This window comes from Schistocerca piceifrons, chromosome 6 (assembly GCF_021461385.2).
Source record: "Schistocerca piceifrons isolate TAMUIC-IGC-003096 chromosome 6, iqSchPice1.1, whole genome shotgun sequence".
Taxonomy (NCBI): Eukaryota; Metazoa; Arthropoda; class Insecta; order Orthoptera; family Acrididae; genus Schistocerca; species Schistocerca piceifrons.
Window position 1 is genome coordinate 25,215,136 of NC_060143.1, and position 20,384 is coordinate 25,235,519.

The 20,384-nt window shown below is 41.0% G+C and overlaps 2 protein-coding genes across 2 annotated transcripts in view; one reads left to right on the top strand and one right to left on the bottom strand.

The window, feature by feature from the left end:
- Positions 1–13,724, bottom strand: part of LOC124803126 (cytochrome c oxidase assembly protein COX20, mitochondrial) — a 36,108-nt gene extending 22,384 nt beyond the window's left edge. The window contains exon 1 of the mRNA XM_047264302.1: positions 13,574–13,724. Coding sequence (XP_047120258.1) covers positions 13,574–13,603 — 30 coding nt within the window. The 5' untranslated portion in view covers positions 13,604–13,724. The remainder of the gene's footprint in view (positions 1–13,573) is intronic.
- A 31-nt stretch (positions 13,725–13,755) lies between these two features.
- LOC124803125 (ninein-like protein) overlaps positions 13,756–20,384 on the top strand; it is a 158,070-nt gene continuing 151,441 nt past the window's right edge. The window contains exon 1 of the mRNA XM_047264301.1: positions 13,756–14,298. Coding sequence (XP_047120257.1) covers positions 14,025–14,298 — 274 coding nt within the window. The 5' untranslated portion in view covers positions 13,756–14,024. The remainder of the gene's footprint in view (positions 14,299–20,384) is intronic.

A 20,384-nucleotide genomic window follows, 5' to 3' on the forward strand; every position in this document is an offset into this window, starting at 1 on the left:
GTCCTTCCCACCCCTCCTACTGTGGTATTCCGCCATCCACCGGACGTACACAATATACTCGTCCATCCTTACACAACCCCTGCTCCCAATCCCTTACCTCATGGCTCATACCCCTGTAATAGACCTAGATGCAAGACCTGTCCCATACATCCTCCAACCACCACCCACTCCAGCCCGGCCACAAACATCACCTATCCCATCAAAGGCAGGGCTACCTGTGAAACCAGTCATGTGAGTTACAAGCTAAGCTGCAACCACTGTGCTGTATTCTACATAGGCATGACAACCAACAAGCAGTCTGTCCGCACGAACAGCTACTGACAAACTGTGGCAAAAAAAAAAAAAAAAAAAGAAAAAAAGTGGACCACCCTGTTGCTGAACACCTGCCACACAAGATATCCCTCATCTCAATGACTACTTCACAGCCTGTGCCATATGGGTCCTTCCCACCAACACCAGCTTTTCGGAATTGCACAGGTGGGAACATTCCTTGCAATACATCCTACGTTCCCGTAACCCTCCTGGCCTCAACCTTCGTTAGTCACTGTCCTCACCCATCCAGCCCCCTCGCTGTTCCCATTCCAACACTACACAGCCGTCATTTCACTGCCACACCCAGTCTTTTAATTTCTTTTTATTTCTCTCCTTTCCACTGCTTAACCCCCCCCCCCCCCCCCTCCGAACCTTCTCTCCTGCCCTCCGTCTAAACTGCAACACTTCACTGATCGCCACTCCCACCATACTACCCCTCCCCCTCCCCGCCTCAGCCTCCTCCTTAACCCCACCCAGTCGCCACTCCCATCATGCACTGGTGCTGCTGCTCGCAGTATGGTTTGAGATCTCTGAGACGGCAGACGTGTGTGCAAGTTGCATTTGCGTGCACGCGCGTGCGTATGGAGAGTTTCAACTTTCCTTCTCTGGTATTGTTACATTCCATCCTGGATTTTCCACATTGTATGATCATTAGACTGTTCATTCCACTCAAGAAGTTGCTCTTCTTTCTCACTGAGGACAGCAGTGACATCAGTCAATCTTGTCTGATGTCCTTTCCACCTGGACTTCAATCCATACTCCTGAAATTGCTTTTATTCTGTCACTGCTTCTTTGATGTCCAGATTGTGCAGTAGGGCCAAAATACAACATTCCTGTCTTATACCCCTTCTAATACGCACACTTCATTCTTGGCCTTCCATTCTTATTTTCCTCCTTTGTTCTGGATTATGTCTTGTATATTATCCTTCTTTTCCTATAGCTTACATCTATTTCCCTGGGAATTCGAACATCTTGCACCATTTTACTTTATCAAAAGCTGTCTAGATAAAAAAATTGACTTTTCTTAAGCCTTGCCTCCATTACCAAGCAAAATGCCAAGATTGCCTCTCTGGTGCTTTTACCTTTCCTAAAATCAAATTGTTCATTATCTAACAGCTCCTAAATTTTTTTCCCATTACTGTGTGTATTACTCTTGTCACAAATTTGGATGCATTAGATGTTAAGATAATCATAGGATATTTTTCACACTTCTCTACCCTTGCTACCTTCAGAATCGTGTGTTTGGTGTTTCACCAAAAGTCTCACGATACACCTCCAAACTCAAAGATTCTACAAAGCAGCTAGAACAGTAATTCAGTTGCCACTTCCCCCATTGATTTTAGAAATTCTGAAGGAATGTTACCTATGCCTTCCACCTTATTTGACTGCACAACTTCCAAAGTTCTGTTCAACTCTGATCACCTATGGATCCTCCATGTTGCTGCTGTTATGGTGTTCAGTATGATGTAGCTCTCCACACTACTGTATCCTGTGAGCCTCTGCATCTCCAAACAACTACTGCAACCTACATCTTTCTAGACCTACTTCCTGTATTCATCCTGTGGTTCCCCTCTATAATTTTTACCCCCCACACTTCCCTCAAATACCACATCTAAATTGGTGATCCCTTGATGTCTCAAATAGTGTCCTGTCAACCGACCCCTTCTTTTGATCAAGTTCTGCCACAAATTCCTTGTCTTCCCAATTCTGTTCAGTACCTCCTCATTAGTTACGTGATCAACCCATCTAACGCAGCTCTAATGTATGATTAAATGATGATGGCTTCCTCTTGGGCAAAATAGTCCGGAGGTAGAATAGTCCCCAATTGGAATCTCCGGGCAGGAACTACTCAAGATATTATCATCATCAGAAACAAATGATTAGAGTGTGGAATATTAGATCCCTTAATTAAGCAGGTAGATTAGAAAATTTAAATAGGGAAATGATATGGAAATGGATAGGTTGAAGTTAGATATAGTGGGAATTAGTGAAGTTCAGTGGCAGGAGGAACATGACTTCTGCTCAGGTGACTACAGGGTTACAAATACAAAGTCAAATAGGAGTGATGCAGGAGTGGCTTTAATAATGAATACAAAAACAGGAATACAGGTATGCTACTCTGAAAAGCATAGTGAGCGCATTATTGTAGCCATGTACACACGAAGCCCACACCTGGCACAGTAGTGTTTACATGCCAACTAGCTCCGCAGATGATGAAGAGATTAAAGAAATGTGTGCTGAGATAAAGGAAATTATTCAGATAGTTAAATGAGATGAAAATTTAGTTGTGATGGGGGACTGGAATTCGATAGTTGGAAAAGAAAGAGAAGGAAAAATAGTAAGTAAATATGGACTGGGGAAAAGCAATAAAAGAGGAAGCTGCCCAGTAGAGTTTTGCACAGAGCATAACTTAATCATTGCTAACACTTGGTTTAATAATCATAAAAGAAGGTTGTATATGTGGAAGAGACCTGGAGACACTGGAAGGTTTCAGATTGGTTATATAATGATTAGACTGAGATTTAGGAACCAGATTTTAAATTGTAAGACATTCCCAGAGGCAGATGTGGACTCTGACCACAGTTTATTCATTATGAACTGTAGTTTAAAATGGGAGAAATTGGAAAAAGGTAGGAAGTAAAGGATATAAGATCTGGATAATTTGAAGAACCAGAGGTTGCTGAGAGCTTCAGAGGGAGTATCGGGCAACAGTTCAGTAGAACAGGGAAAAGGAATACTGCAGAAGATGAATGGGCAGCTTTAAAAGATGAAATAGTCAAGGCAGCAGAGGATCAAGTACGACAAGGCCTAGTAGGAATCCTTGGATGACACAAGAGATATTGAATTTAATCGTGAGAGGAGAAAATTTAAAAATGCAGCAAATGACACAGGTGAAAGGGGATATCAGCTTCTAAAAACTGAGATAGACAGGAAGTGCAAAATTGCCAAGTGGGAAGGGCTAGAGGACAAATGTTACAATTTAGAAGCATATTTCACTAGGGGAAAGATAGATACTCCCTACAGAAAAATTAAAGATGTCTTTGGGGGAAAGACATGCAGTTGTATGAATATCAACAGCTCAGACGGTACACCAGTCCTAAGCAAAGAAGGGAAAGCTGAAAGGTGGAAGGAGTATACAGAAGGACTACACAAGGAAGATGAAGTTGAAAGCAATATTATAGAAAGGACAGTGGCTGAAGATGAAGATGAGATGGGAGATATGATATTGTTAGAAGAATTTGACAAAGCCCTGGAAGACCTAAATTGAAACAAGGCCTGGGAGTACACAACATTCCAGCAAAACTGCTGATAGCCTTGGGAGAGCCAAACATGACAAAACCATTACATCTGGTGGGCAAGATTTATTAGACAGGTGAAATACCCTCAGACTTCAAGAACAATGTGGTATGAGGGGTGTTTGAAAAGTCTGTGCAAAGTCCGAGAGACGGCACCACCGACATGTATCGAGGTCATGTTTAGTTATTAGCATCTTTGGAAAGAACGCACACCACGTTTCAGCCATATTGGTCTATTTCTTTGTGTTTGACATTCATGTGAATCAAGGAAGTCAAGTGATTGTCAAAAAATGCACAAAAAAAATTTCGTGTGGTGATTAAACATTACTTTATGAAAGGCAAAACGCCTCAGTGGACTACAGAGAAGCTTGATAAACATTACGGTGACTGCACCTTCGATTAGAACAGTTTATAAGTGGTTTCAAAATTTTCAAAGTGGCCACATGGGCACAAGTGTTGCTGAACGTTCTGGAGCCCTGTGGAGGTTACAACTCCAGAAACCATTGATAAAATCCATGATATGGTGATGGATGACAGAAGAGTTAAGGTGCGTGAGACTGCTAGTGCTGTGAGCATCTCGAATGAATGGGTACATAATATTTTGAATAAACATTTGGATGTGAGACAGCTATCTGCAAGATGGGTTCCACAATAGCTCACGCTTGACCAAAAACAGAATCGTGTGAAGTGTTGCAAGGATTGTTTGCAGCTGTTCAGGAAGAATCCGCAGGTCTTTAAGCATTGTTTCGTCACTGTGGATGAAACATGGATACATTACTATACTCCTGAGACCAAATAACAATCTAAACAATGGGTTACCAAGAGAGAATCTGCACCAAAAAAGACGAAGACCATTCCTTCAGCTGGAAAGGTTATGGTGACTGTCTTTTGGGATTTGCAAGGGATAATCCTCATCGACTATCTGGAAAAGGGTAAAGTTATTACATGTCATTACCATTTGAAAACTGAGCTGCAAGAAAAACGCCGGTGATTGGACCGCAGAAAAGTCCTTTTCCATCACGGCAATGCACCAGCACACACCTCAGCAGCTGTGGTCGCAAAATTAATGGAAATAGGTTTCCAACTCGTTTCACATCCCCCCCCCCCCCCCCTATTCTAAAGACTTGGCTCCCTAAAACTGCTATTTGTTCCCCAACTTGAAGAAATGGCTGGCAGGACGAAGACTTTATCCAAACGAGGAGATGATTGCAGCAACTAATAGCTATTTTGCAGACTTGGACAATTCCTATTATTCGGAAGGGATCAACAAATTAGAACAGCATTGGACAAATATGTTGAAAAGTAAAAAAGGTTTACCCCAAACATGTAAGTAGTTTTTATTTTTGCATGGACTTTTCAAACGCCCTTCGTAATTCCAACTCCAAAGAAAGCAGTTGCTGACCAGTGTGAAAATTACCCAACTATTAGTTCAAAAAGTCATGGTTGCAAGATACTAACACAATTTTTTTACAGAAGAAAACTGGTGGAAGCGGATCTCGGGGAAGATCAGTTTGGATTCCAGAGAAATGTAGGAACACACGAGGCAATACTGACCCTGTGACTTGTCTTAGAAGATAGTTTAAAAAAGACAAACCTACATTTATAGTGTTTGTAGACTTAGAGAAAGCTTTTGACAATGTTGACTGGAAAACTCCCTTTGAAATTCTGAAGGTAGCAGCAAAGGCTATTCACAACTTGTACAGAAACCAGATGGCAGAAACAAGAGTTTTGGGGCTTGAAAGGGAAGCAGTGGTTGAGAAGGGAGTGAGTCAGAGTATTAGCCTATACCTGATGTTATTCAATCTGTACATTGAACAAGCAGTAGAGGAAACCAAAGAAAAATTTGGAGTAGAAATTAAAGTTCAGGGAGAAGAAATAAAAAATAAAAACTCTGAAGTTTGCGGATGACATTGTAATTCTGTCAAAGACAGCAAACGACTTGGAAGAGCAGCTGAATGGAATGGACAATGTTTTGAAAGGAGGATATAAGATGAACATCAACAAAAGCAAAACAAGGATAATGGAACGTAGCCTAATTAAATTAAGTGATGCTAAGGGATTCAGATTAGGAAACGAGACACTTAAAGTAGTATATGAGCTTTGCTATTTGGGCAGAAAAATAACATGATGGCCGAAGTAGAGAGGATATAAAATGTAGACTGGCAATGGCAAGAAAAGCATTTATGAAGAAGAGAAATCTGTTAACGCTGAATATAGATTGAAGTGCTAGGAAATCTTTTCTAAAGGTATATGTCTAGAGTGTAGCCATGTATGGAAGTGAAACATGGACCATCAACGGTTTAGATAAAAAAAGATGGATCTCCCATATGTCTTCCACACTGACTCCAATTTATTTTTCTATAATGTCATCAGACATTTCCTCTCCCTCACAGTTACCTCCAGTGTACTCTTTCTACCTGTCCACTATCTCCTTTGCATTTAACAGTGGAATTCCTCTTGCACTCCTAATGTTGACATCTTTTGCTCTTAATTTTAGCAAAGATTCTTTTGACTTTTCTATATGCTGAACCAGTCCTCTGATGATCACTTCTTTTTGATTTCTTTACATTTTTCCTGAGCCATTTTGTGTTTGCTTCCCTACATTTTCTATTTATTTCATTCATAAGTAATTTATACTGCTGTATTCCTGTCTTTTCCTGGAGGTTTTTGATTTTTCTTGTTTCGTTAATCCAGTGAAGTATTTCTTCCATTACCCACTTCTTCACGGTTGCCTTCCTTGTAATGGGAGAGCCAGTCCTAACAAAACTCTACCATCTGGTGAGCAAAATGTATGAGGCAGGCGAAATACCCTCAGACTTCAAGAAGAATATAATAATTCCAATCCCAAAGAAAGCAGGCGTTGACAGATGTGAAAATTACCGAATTATCAGTTTAATAAGTCACGGCTGCAAAATACTAACGCGAATTCTTGACAGACGAATGGAAAAACTGGTAGAAGTTGACCTTGGGGAAGATCAGTTTGGATTCCGTAGAAATATAGGTACATATGAGGCAATACTGACCCTACGACTTATCATAGAAGCTAGACTAAGAAAAGGCAACCCTATGTTTCTAGCATTTGTAGACTTGGAGAAAGTTTTTGACAATGTTGACTGGAATACTCTCTTTCAAATTCTGAAGGTGGCAGGCGTAAAATACAGGGAGCAAATGGCTATTTACAATTTGCACAGAAACCAGATGGCAGTTATAAGAGTCGAGGGATATGAAATGGAAGCAGTGGTTGGGAAGGGAGTGAGACAGGGTTGTTGCCTCTCCCCAATGTTGTTCAATCTGTATATTGAGCAAGCAGTAAAGGAAACAAAAGAAAAATTGGGAGTAGGTATTAAAATTCATGGAGAAGAAATAAAAACTTTGAGGTTCGCCGATGACATTGTAATTCTGTCAGAGACAGCAAAGGACTTGGAAGAGCAGTTGAACGGAATGGACAGTGTCTTGAAGGGAGGATATAAGATGAGCATCAACAAAAGCAAAACAAGGATAATGGAATGTAGTCAAATTAAGTCTGGTGATGCTGAGGGAATTAGATTACGAAATGAGATACTTAAAGTAGTAAAGGAGTTTTGCTATTTGGGGAGCAAAATAACTGATGATGGTCGGAGTAGGGAAGATATAAAATGTAGACTGGCAATGGCAAGGAAAGTGTTTCTCAAGAAGAGAAATTTGTTAACATCGAGTACAGATTTAAGTGTCAGGAAGACATTTCTGAAAGTATTCGTATGGAGTGTAGCCATGTATGGAAGTGAAACATGGACGATAAACAGTTTGGACAAGAAGAGAATAGAAGCTTTTGAAATGTGGTGCTACAGAAGGATGCCGAAGATTAGTTGGGTAGATCACATAACTAATGAGGAGGTACTGAATAGGACAGGGGAGAAGAGGAGTCTGTGGTACAACTTGACTAGAAGAAGGGATCAGTTGGTAGGACACATTCCGAGGCATCAAGGGATCATCAATTTAGTATTGGAGGGCAGCGTGCCGGGTAAAAATCATAGAGGGAGACCAAGAGATGAATACACTAAGCAGATTCAGAAGGATGTAGGCTGCAGTACGTACTGGGAGATGAAGAAGCTTGCACAGGATAGAGTAGCATGGAGAGCTGCATCAAACCAATCTCAGGACTGAAGACCACTACAACAACAACAACAGGTACAAAATATCACACACACACACACACACACACACACACACACACACACACACACACACACACACCTATGCCCCTACATGAGGCGCCAGCTAGACTGACAGTGCCAATGCTATTTTTTGGCAGGTGGCCTGGTTGTGGTGGGGGTATTGTGAGGTGGGGTAGGCAGAGGGAGAGGGAGGTGGGAGCTAGAGAGAGGGACTGGAGTGGATCCCTAATGGCTCAGAGGGAGACAGTCAGTTTACCAGCTAGGAATGCGGGAGGGAGGGAGGGATGGGTGACAGGTATTTGGGCTGGCATGGCTGCAATGGCAGGTGGGAAATGGTACACACTGAAGATGACATGGCAACATGAACTGGGAGGGGGCGTCAAGACGGAGGAAGGGGAAACTGTTGGGTAGAGCATGTGGGGATGGTGGGTTACCTGAGATTGAGGACAGGACAATTATGAGAGTTGTAGGATGACTCCCATCTGCACAGTTTAGAGAAGCTGGTGGTGGAGTGAAGGACCCACGAGGCTCAGTTTGTGATGCAGCTACTGATGTGTTTCTGACAGCTTTGTTCTTCACAACCTCAACACTTTTTCTCCCATCCGCTCCATTTGGTCCTCCTCAACCCAACACACAACCTTACTTGGCATTGACCTCCATCTCTCCAATGGTTCCATCCACATCTCTGTCCACATTATACCTACTAACCACCAAAAGTACTTGCATTTCAATAGCTGCCATCCCTTCCACACCAAAACATCCCTCCTATACAGCCTAATCACAATGTATTTGCAGTGAAGAAAACTTCCTTGACCAGTACACCTCACAAAGGCCTTCACAGGCAGGCAATACTCCCCAAGCCAACTCCAGAAACAGATTTCCCATGCCACATCTTCACAAAACCCCAGTTCTCCCAACGCTCCCAAGAACTGGCTACAAAGGAGTGCCCCCATCACCAAATATCACACAGAACTGGGACAACTGAACCATATCCTTCCTTTGATTATCTCCAATCCTGCCCTGAAATGAGGGTCATTCTATCCAAGATCCTTCCCATCCCTCCTAAAGTAGTGTGTTGTCACCTACCCAATCTACAAAACAGCCTAATCACTCCCACCCCTAACCCCTTGCCACATGTATCATATCCTTGTAGCAGATTATGGTTCAAGACCTGTCATCCTATCACAGGCTTACCCTGCCCTGTCAGAAGCCAGGGAATCTGCGAAAGCATTCATGTCATATAGCAACAATGCTGCAAACACTCCACAGCATTTTGTGCTGGTACAACTACCAACTAGCTGTCCAGCAGGATGAATGGCCACTGCCAAAGTGCTGTTAAGTACACATTTGACCACATGGTTGCACAACATGCAGTTGAGGAGAACATGCTCAGCTTCAATGGCTGCTTCACAATCTGAGCCATTTGGATTCTTTCCACCACCATCTGATTCTCTGAACTACGCAGACGGGAGTTGTTGTTACAACACATCCTCCACTCCCATAGTTGTCCTGGCCTCAATCTCACATAACCCACTGTCTCCACACCATCCGCCCAACAGTTTCCCCTCCTTTGTCCTGTCACCCTCTGCCAATTCATATCCCTACAGTGCCTTCGGCATGTGCCACTTCCCATCGGCCACTACAATCGTGCCAGACCATGCACCTGCCACCCATCTCTCTGGCATTCCTAGCCAGCAAACTAGCCACCTCCCTCCGAGCTGACAGCCACCCATACCCAATACCTCTCCCTGCCTCCTTCTTTTTTTTTTTTTTGTTTTAGGGCACAAAACTGCTACGGTCATTAGCGCCCGGTCTGTGACTTAGGAAACAGTAAAAACCGAAAATCGAAACCAGCAGCAATGGGAACGAAACTCAAAAAATTGGAGAAACTAAAAGCAGAAGGAAGGCTTAAAAATCCATTACAGAAAGGGGTTGGTTGTCCCCAAAAAAAGCTTCAAATGACTGACGTCATTTCACTGGCACTAATGAACTCGAGAATGCGATCGGCCGAGCGCGTGTCATCTGCTAAAATTGACGATATATCAGGCGACAGCTGTAGACGGGCGCGTAACGGAGTAAAATAGGGGCACTCAATTAAAAGGTGTCTTACCGTCTACAGCTGAGAGCAGTGGGGACAGAGTGGGGGAGGATCGCCGCTTAAAAGATGTCGATAGCTAAAAAGACAGTGCCCTATCCGGAGTCTAGTTAAAATTACCTCCTCCCGATGACGTGTTCGGGAGGAAGAGGTCCAAGCACAAGGAAGAGCTTTCACGTCCCGCAATTTATTATGGGGAAGTGTCGACCAATGTGCATGCCATAAAAGAACAACACAACGACATAAAACGCTCCGTAGATCGGCGAAGGGAATCGATAGAATAGCTGGCCAAAGAAGAGAGACTGCAGCCTTGGCCGCAATATTGGCCGCCTCGTTTCCACAGATACCAACATGTCCCGGGAGCCAGAGGAATGCCACCGAGACGCCCCCCAGGTGGAGCAAGCGCAGACAGTCCTGAATCCGGTGGACCAGAGGGTGCACAGGGTAAAGAGCTTGGAGACTGACAAGAGAGCTGAGAGAATCTGAGCAGATAACATACTGTAGCCGCTGATGGCGGCGGATGTAATGGACAGCCTGGAGAACAGCGTAAAGCTCCGCAGTATAAACCAAACACTGGTCGGGAAGCCGAAATTGATTTGGGGTGTCGCCAACAATATAGGCACTCCCTACACCTAACGATGTTTTCGAGCCATCAGTGTAAATAAATGTGGCTTCCTTCATTTGTGCATGTAGAGCAGCAAATGCACGACGATAAACAAGTGAAGGGGTACCATCCTTGGGAAATTGACAAAGGTCAGGGAGTAGGCAGATCCAGGGACGGAGCCAAGGCGGTGCTGTACCCCAAGTTGTCAAGAAGGTTTTAGGAAAGTGGAAGGAAAGAGAATGGAGCAGTTGATGGAAGCGGACTCCCGGTGGTAGTAGGGAGGAGGGGCGGCCTGCATACCCTACATCAAAGGAGGCGTCGAAAAAAATGTCATGGGCTGGATTAGCAGGCATGGAAGACAGATGGCTAGCATAACGACTCAGAAGGACTGCTCGCCAATTGGACAGCGGAGGTTCAGCAATTCAGCATAAAGGCTTTCCACAGGGCTGGTGTAAAAAGCTCCAGACACTAAACGTAATCCACGGTGGTGGATAGAGTCGAGACGACGAAGAATAGACGGCCGAGCAGACGAGTAAACTATGCTTCCATAGTCCAATTTCGAGCGCACTAAGGTGCGATAGAGCCGGAGAAGGACCACTCGGTCCGCTCCCCAGGAGGTACCATTCAGGACACGGAGGGCGTTGAGCGATCGCAGACAACGAGCCGAAAGATAGGAAACGTGAGAGGACCAGCACAGTTTTCTGTCAAACATAAGACCCAAGAATTTAGCGATGTCCGAAAACGGAAGATTGACAGGTCCTAGATGTAAGGAGGGTGGAAGAAACTCCTTACGTCGCCAAAAATTAACACAAACGGTCATACTGGGAGAAAAACGGAAGCCGGTTTCGGTGCTCCAAGAGTAGAGGCGATCGAGACATCCTTGAAGACGTCGTTCAAGAAGGCTGGTCCGTTGAGAGCTGTAGTAGATCGCAAAATCGTCCACAAAGAGGGAGCCCGAGACATCAGGAAGGAGACAATCCATAATTGGATTTATGGCAATAGCAAACAGTACAACACTTAGCACGGAGCCCTGGGGTACCCCGTTTTCTTGGGAGAAAGTACGGGAGAGAGTAGTGTTCACCCGCACTCGAAATGTGCACTCTGCCATAAATTCGCGAAGAAAAATGGGCAGCCGACCTCGAAAGCCCCAAGAGAACAGTGTGCGGAGGATGCTTGTCCTCCAACAGGTATCGTATGCTGTCTCCAGATCAAAAAATATTGCTACTATTTGGCGTTTCCGGAGAAAGGTCTTAGCCATGGGTCCCTCGAAGCAAGCAGAATATGTGCGGTTCAGTTTTTGAGCTTTTGTGCGGTTCCAGCTGGGTTATATGTACCACATACATGATTGAGCAAGAACTTTGTTTGATCATTACAGATGCTATCATTAGGAGATCAGCTTGGTTCCAGATACCTACACAGTCCCATAACCAGTTTTTGCACCACACTTGTGAGCTGCTGCTGTCTCATCTGGCTGCAGCTCCTCATGGTGTGACAAGCTCATAGGTTCTTTGTTTATGCACAGTGCCGAGCATTCAATCTGTGTGAGCACCCACATATGGAAATATTATTCACAAATAATTTACAAGCAATATCACCATTTGGGATCCATGTCAAATTATAGCTAGTGGTATTTGGTGTGAACCATCTCTCAGCCCCTGCCTGGGAAGGGGGGATGGAGAGGGAGGAGAGAAGCCAGCAGCCACCCTGGCATAAACAGAGTAACTACGTAACTATTTACATTGTTGGGTCTAAACCGGTACTTCCCACAGATGAGACTATGAAAATTGTGGTGATCAACTGCCAAAGCGCCCTTGAAAAGCAACAGACATCACATAATGCTAGCCACTGAAAATTGGCTAAAATCCAAATTGACAGCAATGAGATTTTTGGGATAAACCTAAGTACATATCAAAAAGTTAAGCTAATGGGAAATGCAGGTGGTGTATTTGTCACAACAGAGAAGCAACTCATATCCACTGAAATAGAAATTGAAGCTGCATGTGAGATAATCTGGCCAAGACTCACTATAGAGGGTGGGCATTTAATTTACGATTGAGTCCTTCTGCTGAATACCACACTCATTGATAAGATACTGGGAAAGTGAAATCAGTCTACAAAGGAGATTGCAACCGACTGAAGAATATTTTTCAATTGCATCACAATAGAATAGCAGGTTATATTAAACAGGTAGAAAAAATGAAAGCACAAGCGGTTACAGTTATGTTTGACTCACAGGAAATCATTGCAGAAATGCTAATTAATCTGAAATGGGAGATGCTTGCAGACAGCCATCAATCATCCTCTGAAAGTTTACCCACTTATAAAGCTTCAAAAATAAAAATTATGTGAGGAACCTAAGATATACTAGTCCTCTATATATTACACCTGTAAGGACAGTGAAGACAAGATGAGAATAATTAATGCATGCACAGGCACATTTAAGAAACCACTCTTCCTGCACTCGATGTGGAAATGGAATGAGAAAAAAATGTGAATCATTCTGTGCCACGCACTTCACAGAGGTTTGCAGAAAATCTGTATAGACGTAATTCAGTAAATGAGCTATCCCACTTCTCAGTGAAAAACATCCAGGTATAGCTACCAATCTTATTATGTTTTACACGATATAGTGAACAACGTAAACTCCAAACTTCAATATGGGCCTGTCATCTCTCAGCTTCATTTAAATACTTTTTGGCGACCGGATGAAATGGAACATGTCCAGCTTTGAAGCAATTGGACAATGGACTCCTAGTTATATGAAGCAGTGTCTTGTGAGGCTTTTGTATAAATGCCTTACAAAGGAGAGCTAAGTGAGAATTCAGACCTCACACTCATTTCATTTCAACAGCAAGCACTACCACATGATAAGTATACGTTAAAATCCAAGGAACAACAATCTTGCTTAATGCAGTAAAGAAATAAACATTGAACTGAATTGAATTTGTCTTTGGGACGGGCAGTGTTCGTTATTTGGTCTAACAAAACTCTGTGCTACTTTTCGTTACGATGGGTACGCGCTTTCGGCTTTAGGAAATTACGATGAACTAAATAACGTAATTTAACATTTTTGCGAATAGTACCACGGTTGATTATATTTGCTGGTTTTTACCTGTTTAAACTCATCTTCTGGATCTGACATGGCTTTGTAATTTTTCTGCCGACAGTTATTCCATATTTCTACCTGCAATTGTTCACTATCACCTGCTCCTCATATTGTTATAAACAAACATCGCACGTCGTTTGTCTTTTGTTCACTTCGCAAGCAGCGCAATCTGTGTTGCGTACTTCAAATAACGGGAATGGGTGTTTGACAGGAAGAGTTGATTAAAGTTGTTAAATGTTTATGAATTCATATATTTTTGGATCTATTTCTTTTGTGACCAGCATAAAGTTTTAAACTGCTCTCGCTAAAAGTTTGGTTCGTTACATTTTCAGACTTCCGACTTTCCGAGAAAAATGTCGCAGGAGATACGTGACTTTTAGGTTAAGACAATATACGGGCTTAATCCTTTTTTCATGTGTGATGCCTTCGTTGTGAATATAACAGTCTGTGCCATGCCATGGAGGGCCGATCGCTCGATCCATACGAACAGCAATTACTTGCAGTGTTTGAAAGCTGTGATGAACAAAACACAGGGAGCCTTGACAGAAAAAGCCTTGAACAACTCTGCTCCAAGTTGCAGCTTGAGGAACAAGGTCTGGAACTGATGGATTACCTTTTGGGAAATGATAAGTCCTCCAGGAGAGTGACGTTCACTGAGTTTAAAGACGGTCTCTTAACAATGTTAAGAGAAGGACAAAAGAAATGGGACTCTGGGGGTAGAGGATCCCCCGGTAATTATTAACACTCCTTTCTTTTTACTAATGTGCATGTTTCAGAAGATCGTAGAGAATTTGTGTACTAGAATGTAAGATTTCTTTTAACAAGAGTAATTAACAAATGCCTCCTGTATCTGTCAGCCTCCCTTTTACCCTATGAAATATCATGGCTATGAATATGGAAAATGAGATTTATTTTTTCTGCTGAGTATATTCATAGCTTTATTTGGCTACGAAAAACTAATATATGATAAAGTTGTCTAGGTTCTTAATAAATTGTCCATTAACTCATCTTAAACTGAAATGCATGGTTTTTCTCTTTATCCATTGCTTTGCATGTCATAATATATCAGTTGTTGCTTCTCCTCCTATTATTTGTCATAAGCAGCTAAAGTGACTTAAAGTAAGAATCAAGCAGGGCCTAAGAAAACATTGCTAACTATATCCAAATGTTTTTAATTAAATGGTTCAAGTCACACTACAAATAGTAAGAAGCTTTTGAACAATTGGAGAGTGTGGAGCTTGGAGGAAAGAGCATAGACATTCTGGTGATAAAGCTATTCAAGGCAATGTCATTCAGTCGGCTAATGGTGTCAGTCCTGCCTCACACCATTTTAGCACTATCTTATCATTCATTGTTTTCCATTTATGCACAATACTGAGTATGATATATAAAGTTTAGCTTGGTCTTGGAGTAATAACTTATCTGTCCCTATTTTATCTGCACTCTCATCACACTTTCAACCACCTTATTCCACCTGTTAAAGGTTTTTGTTAAATTCAAAACTTTGAGAAAGCATTTTATGGTATTCTTTCTTAATTTCTTCCCCCATCAGTTTTATCCAAAATCAGACCTGCTTCCCAGATCTTTTTCTTTAACTTTTCTGAAGCCGAATTATCTTTCTAAATATTATTCTAAACCTGAATGTCACATTGCTTGTCCATATGGCCTTAATATTATTAAATTACATGGTTATCTTTTAAAAACAGATTTTACTGTTAATTAAATCAATGTTATGCCTCAAATGTGTCGAAAACTCACAGGCCCACTGTTGGTTTGTGTCATGGGGGTCAAATAAATGGCTATTTCTCCAGAAGTATTGAATTAATTACCATGAAACATTACCAATGTTCATTGGGAATATATGTGATCATTCAAACAAAATTTCATCAAAATGTGTGTTGATTATGTGGAAACCTCTAGACCACTTGGCATGGAATGACCTACCATTCTCAGAATTTTCAGTGTCCACCAATTTTTATTTCATCTCTGTTCAAATGTACTTCATCTGTTGTTGTGATAGTTCACACCTGATAATGGCCTGAAGCTAGTTAGCGAGTAAATAAAAACATTAAGAAACTGTTCAGTTTGTTTTGTGGTTCTTATTTCATTCTGCCAAACACTGATGGAGGATTATATTAGCCCAAATTTTAATTTATTCTTTTTTTATCTTCTATGTCTCTTCTCTGAACTGTTCTCTGCACTTCCCAACTTAGCGGTTGATTACTGCCTCAAAGAATTTACAGTATTTCTCATATTTTCTGAATTTTCCAGTTTCTGTTTCCAAATATTGCAGCTCTTTCTTAATACATCCATACAAAATTAAGCTAGGCCTATGTATTGCTGTAAGGTTATGATCAGAGCCCACAAATTACTATTGTTGTTATTGTTATTCATATTAGCATTATTATATATGTTGTTCATTATTTACCAATTGGAGCAGTGACCAGGCATGTAGAAACTACATGAAATTGCTTAATTCATATTAGCAAACACGTACAGTTCATACTTACAAAGGCAATGTTGCGTTCCGACACTGCCACTGTACTGAGGTGCTTGGTGATCTTGGATGGGAAAGTGTGGTGGGGAAACAGACTGGGTGTGGAGTGAGGAATGAAAGGAATGGGAAGGGTTGGGAGGAAGTGGGTGGCTGATAATATTGAGTTAGAGTAACTTAAGAGTTTCCAGGGGCAGGTTAAGAGAATGTTAGGAAAAATCCAGAGAGAAAACAGAATGAAAAAAGGGCAGATAGGAAATAGAATATCCAGGGTAAGAGAAAGAATAGAGACGAGGAAAGTGTCAAAGTAGTGTACATGGATGGAACAGAAAAGTAATTGGGCATTAGAGTGAGAGCAGGTGGATGTGAATAAAATGGGTACAGGTAGTGGCAGTTGTAGAGGGAATGTAGGCAATGGATGTTAGGGAAATCAATAATATTTTGCAAGGAGCATTCCCACTTGTGCAACTTCCTCATGTTCTTAAATGAGGCATATCCTCTCTACAGTACTTTTCAGTGCTTCCAAGGTAGTATTCCGCTGTCCACAAAACTAACTAATTTAGTCCTCCTCCTCCCGCCCCCCTTCCCGCCTCTCCTCTTTTTCCACCAAATGCTGACGGGCCCTATGCCCGTGGAAGACTCATATGCAACCCCTACCCCCTAGATTTGTGAACCATGTTCTGTCTAGCCATCAAATGGAGTCCTATGTAAAAACAGCCACTTCGTATATCGGCTTCTCTCTCTCTTATTTACATATAATTTCTTGTAAAGTAAAATAGGCATGCTTTTCTGGAAATAAATGTGTATGGGGAGAAAGGTAATGATTATTGGTTTTGTGTGATCCTCAAAACCGTGATGTATTTCCTTATGAGGAACTAGATCACTGACAGTGAGTGGATTTCTTGAGACATTTCAGATGAAAGTTATTTCTCATCTCTGTATGTAAACAGTAATTTCCTGGAGTGAGGGAGGATGGAAGGGATTTTTGGTTGGGGAATGTAAAAGATCTGATGTAGGTGGCCAGGTAAATGTCAGTATTTCACACATATATCGTGATGAGTATTCTCCGTTGTCCATAAGCTTCAGCACATAATATTTATTATTTGACTAGTTTCCTGTACCTCACCTATTATAGAACACATCATCTGGTTTAAAATATGTTTTTTCACAGTGAGTATTTAGTTATGTGCTCAACATTTACATCATTGGTCACCTTTGCTGTGAAATTATTTATTTATGCAACAGTCTCTTTACAACTTCATCTGAATGGCCATTATCAAATGGTATACTGCGAAGTGCAAAAATTGTGTGCATGTAATGGAACTCGCATCATCCCATGTATATACCAGTTATATAATGAAATAAAAAATTAAATACGATCTGTTATTTATGCTATGCTTTAGCACATTACACATTGCCAACATATTCATATGTTGCGTATTTAAACTGTAAGTATGCACCTACATTAAGCAACAGTAAGACTATGTACTTCATGGAAATCACATAAATTATGCATACTGTTACCATTGTTCACATCTTTCACACAAATCAAATCGAATGACTACTTTTGTAGTATGTTGTATAGCCTACATGACAACCGAGTAAGTGCCAGGAAATAGATTCCCATGTTTTTATTTTATTTTAATGTAAATATGACATGTCAGTATATTTTCCTCAACACTTATGTCAACTATCTTTGATACAGTATACACAAGTAGTGATTTTATGTGATTCATTTAAAAGATATTACCAGCATTAGCTGAATGTATGATTTGTGCTATTTTCATAATAGCCTCGCTTTCATTTTTTTGTAAATGCATTCTTGCATGTCGACAGCCAAGATATGAAGATGGTTAGAACGTGTAATCATGTCAGACATTCTTTAGCATTTGATGTGATAAAGCACAGCATAAGTAGCTCTAGCGGTTTATTGTACTATATGCTGTGTTTTGTATTTTAATTTTTTACCCTCTACACCTCTCTCTCGTGTGGTAATAGCCAAGCAACCATAATTGTGATTGTGAGTTTTACAAATAAATAATAGTACAGTCGGAAGTAACCATGATGTAATTTCAAAATTTTGTGTAACTGTGAACTCCAGCTGCAAAAAATGACATTATTGGCTTTTGTGTTAATATTATTGTACATTATATTCAGACATTCATAATTAGATTAAGACCAAGCAAAAAGCTTTAACTTTTTTACTGTTTTCCTTGACTCCTGTCACCTTTAATTTACCAGGGAAACATTTAAATAGGTTTGTTGTTGAATGCATCTCTCCCTTCTATGCAAAAGGAACGTGAAGTGGTAATTAATTGAGGCTAGTTTTGTTCCTAATATTATATTTGTAAATGCTAGTATCACTTTCAGATCGTGGCAGTTTCGTGACAACAGATTTCATAACTAAGTAAAAGTATTGTGAGGGTGTTGTTACTGTGCCTAGATTTTGAATAATTGCTTACATATCCTACAATATTTTGAAATGTATGTACTGGCCAAATTATCATTTTTTTATTTTATGTGTATTTTATTTTGCTACACAGTTTTCATTTGTAAATGTTTCCTGGATCTGTTGGCTCAGTAAAACAACACATTTTCTCAGTCTTTGAGACTATATGATGGTTTATTGAATGCATGCTGTAGAAATTTAGCTGGAAATTATTTTATTTTTGAAACCATTTTTATTGTCAGTTACTACTGAGATTTGAATACCCATATTGTTCACCCCTTTTTTCTATCGAAATGGTCTTGTAAGTAATGAAAGCCTTTTTTATCTCTGCTTTTAAACATATATACTGCAGTCTTTTTTAATCATAAAGTTCTTATGTCCTCTGAGGCTGTTATTACTTGTTAAGTTGTTTGAAATGTTTACTACAGAAAGACTGAGGGTGGACACAACATGTAATAATTATTGAATGTTGTTGCAGACTGATGAAATTCTCTCTTCCATGTATTTTCTACCACCAGTCCAGAGACCAATCTTAATTTCTAGCTAACCATGGTGTTTCCATCCCACCTGAATTAATTTCAGTGCAAAAGACAAAATTAACATCATTATTTATCTGTACTGTTAAGCAGAGTGCTGATAGGCAGCACAGCTCAAGCTGTGGTTAATGGCTGCAGTGTTCAGCTGCAGGTGAGACCACAGAGGAAAGAGTGGCTAGCGGCACTGGCTTTCATTGCTACATTAGCTTTCAGACTGTGCAAATGGTTAAAACTATGTGGTGGAATTCTCGTAGCAAGTAGACAGTTTGATTTGGCGACATAATATAAGGTGTGTCTGAGAAGTTCAATGAATGGTCTCAGAAAATAAAGGAAACGGGAGTTACAAACAAAACAGCTGTACTGATCTTCAGAGTAATCTCCATTAACTAAACTTCACTTCTGATATCGGTTGTAAAGCCATTAAAACTGTCAGCAAATGCTTCTTGTGGAATCACTCGAAGAACCACGGTCACTTATTGTTGGATATTAGCATCATTACAGGAGATGAGACCAGGTGCTACCAATACAATCCATAGCTCAATCAAGTCAGTGGCATGCCTTTCATTGTCTTCCCCACCTCCCTCAAGTAGAAGTTCGTGATGGATTGAGATTTTTTCTCAGCAAACATTTTGTGGGGGGTGGAGAACATAATGAACATAACACCATTGCCTGTTGCATGGTCTCTGGATTGACTGCTACCACCAGGTATCATCCCCTGTAATGATGCGGATATCCAACAATGTGTGGCCATCGTGCTTTGAGTAATTTCACAAGAGGCGTTTGCTGACAGTTTCCAATAGCTTTAAAACCAATGTCAGAAGTGTTTTGTAGCTAATGGTGATTACTTTAAAGGCCAGTAAAGGTATTTTGTTTTTGAGACCACTCACCTAACTTTTCAGATGCGGCTTTTATCTGCTTATGAGTGCTCATTCCACAGTTGAAAATTATTTTGATATGTTAGTTACATTTTATATACAGCAACACCTGCCCCTAAGTGCAACAAATGCAAAGTAGCCAGTGACTGAAAAATTTGCTGCAGATTCTTCAGATTCACTGCAAATTCTTGTATGTGGAAGTGTGCTTGCATGTACTGGCTGTAGCAGTGCAACTACACTTGGAGACAACTAACCATTCTGAGTGGGGACAGGCTATAGCATCAAACTTGCTCTTCATTTGACCAGTATGATGTAATAATTCACAGTTCAGAGCTGCAGCACAGCTGTCATATTCAGAGGCTGCAAGCTCTGTTCTATTTGTTGAGGCCTTAAATGTTAATCACCTTTGAAGTTAGTTGATATGCCAGTGATGATGAATTTTTCCTTTCACCAAATTGTCAGT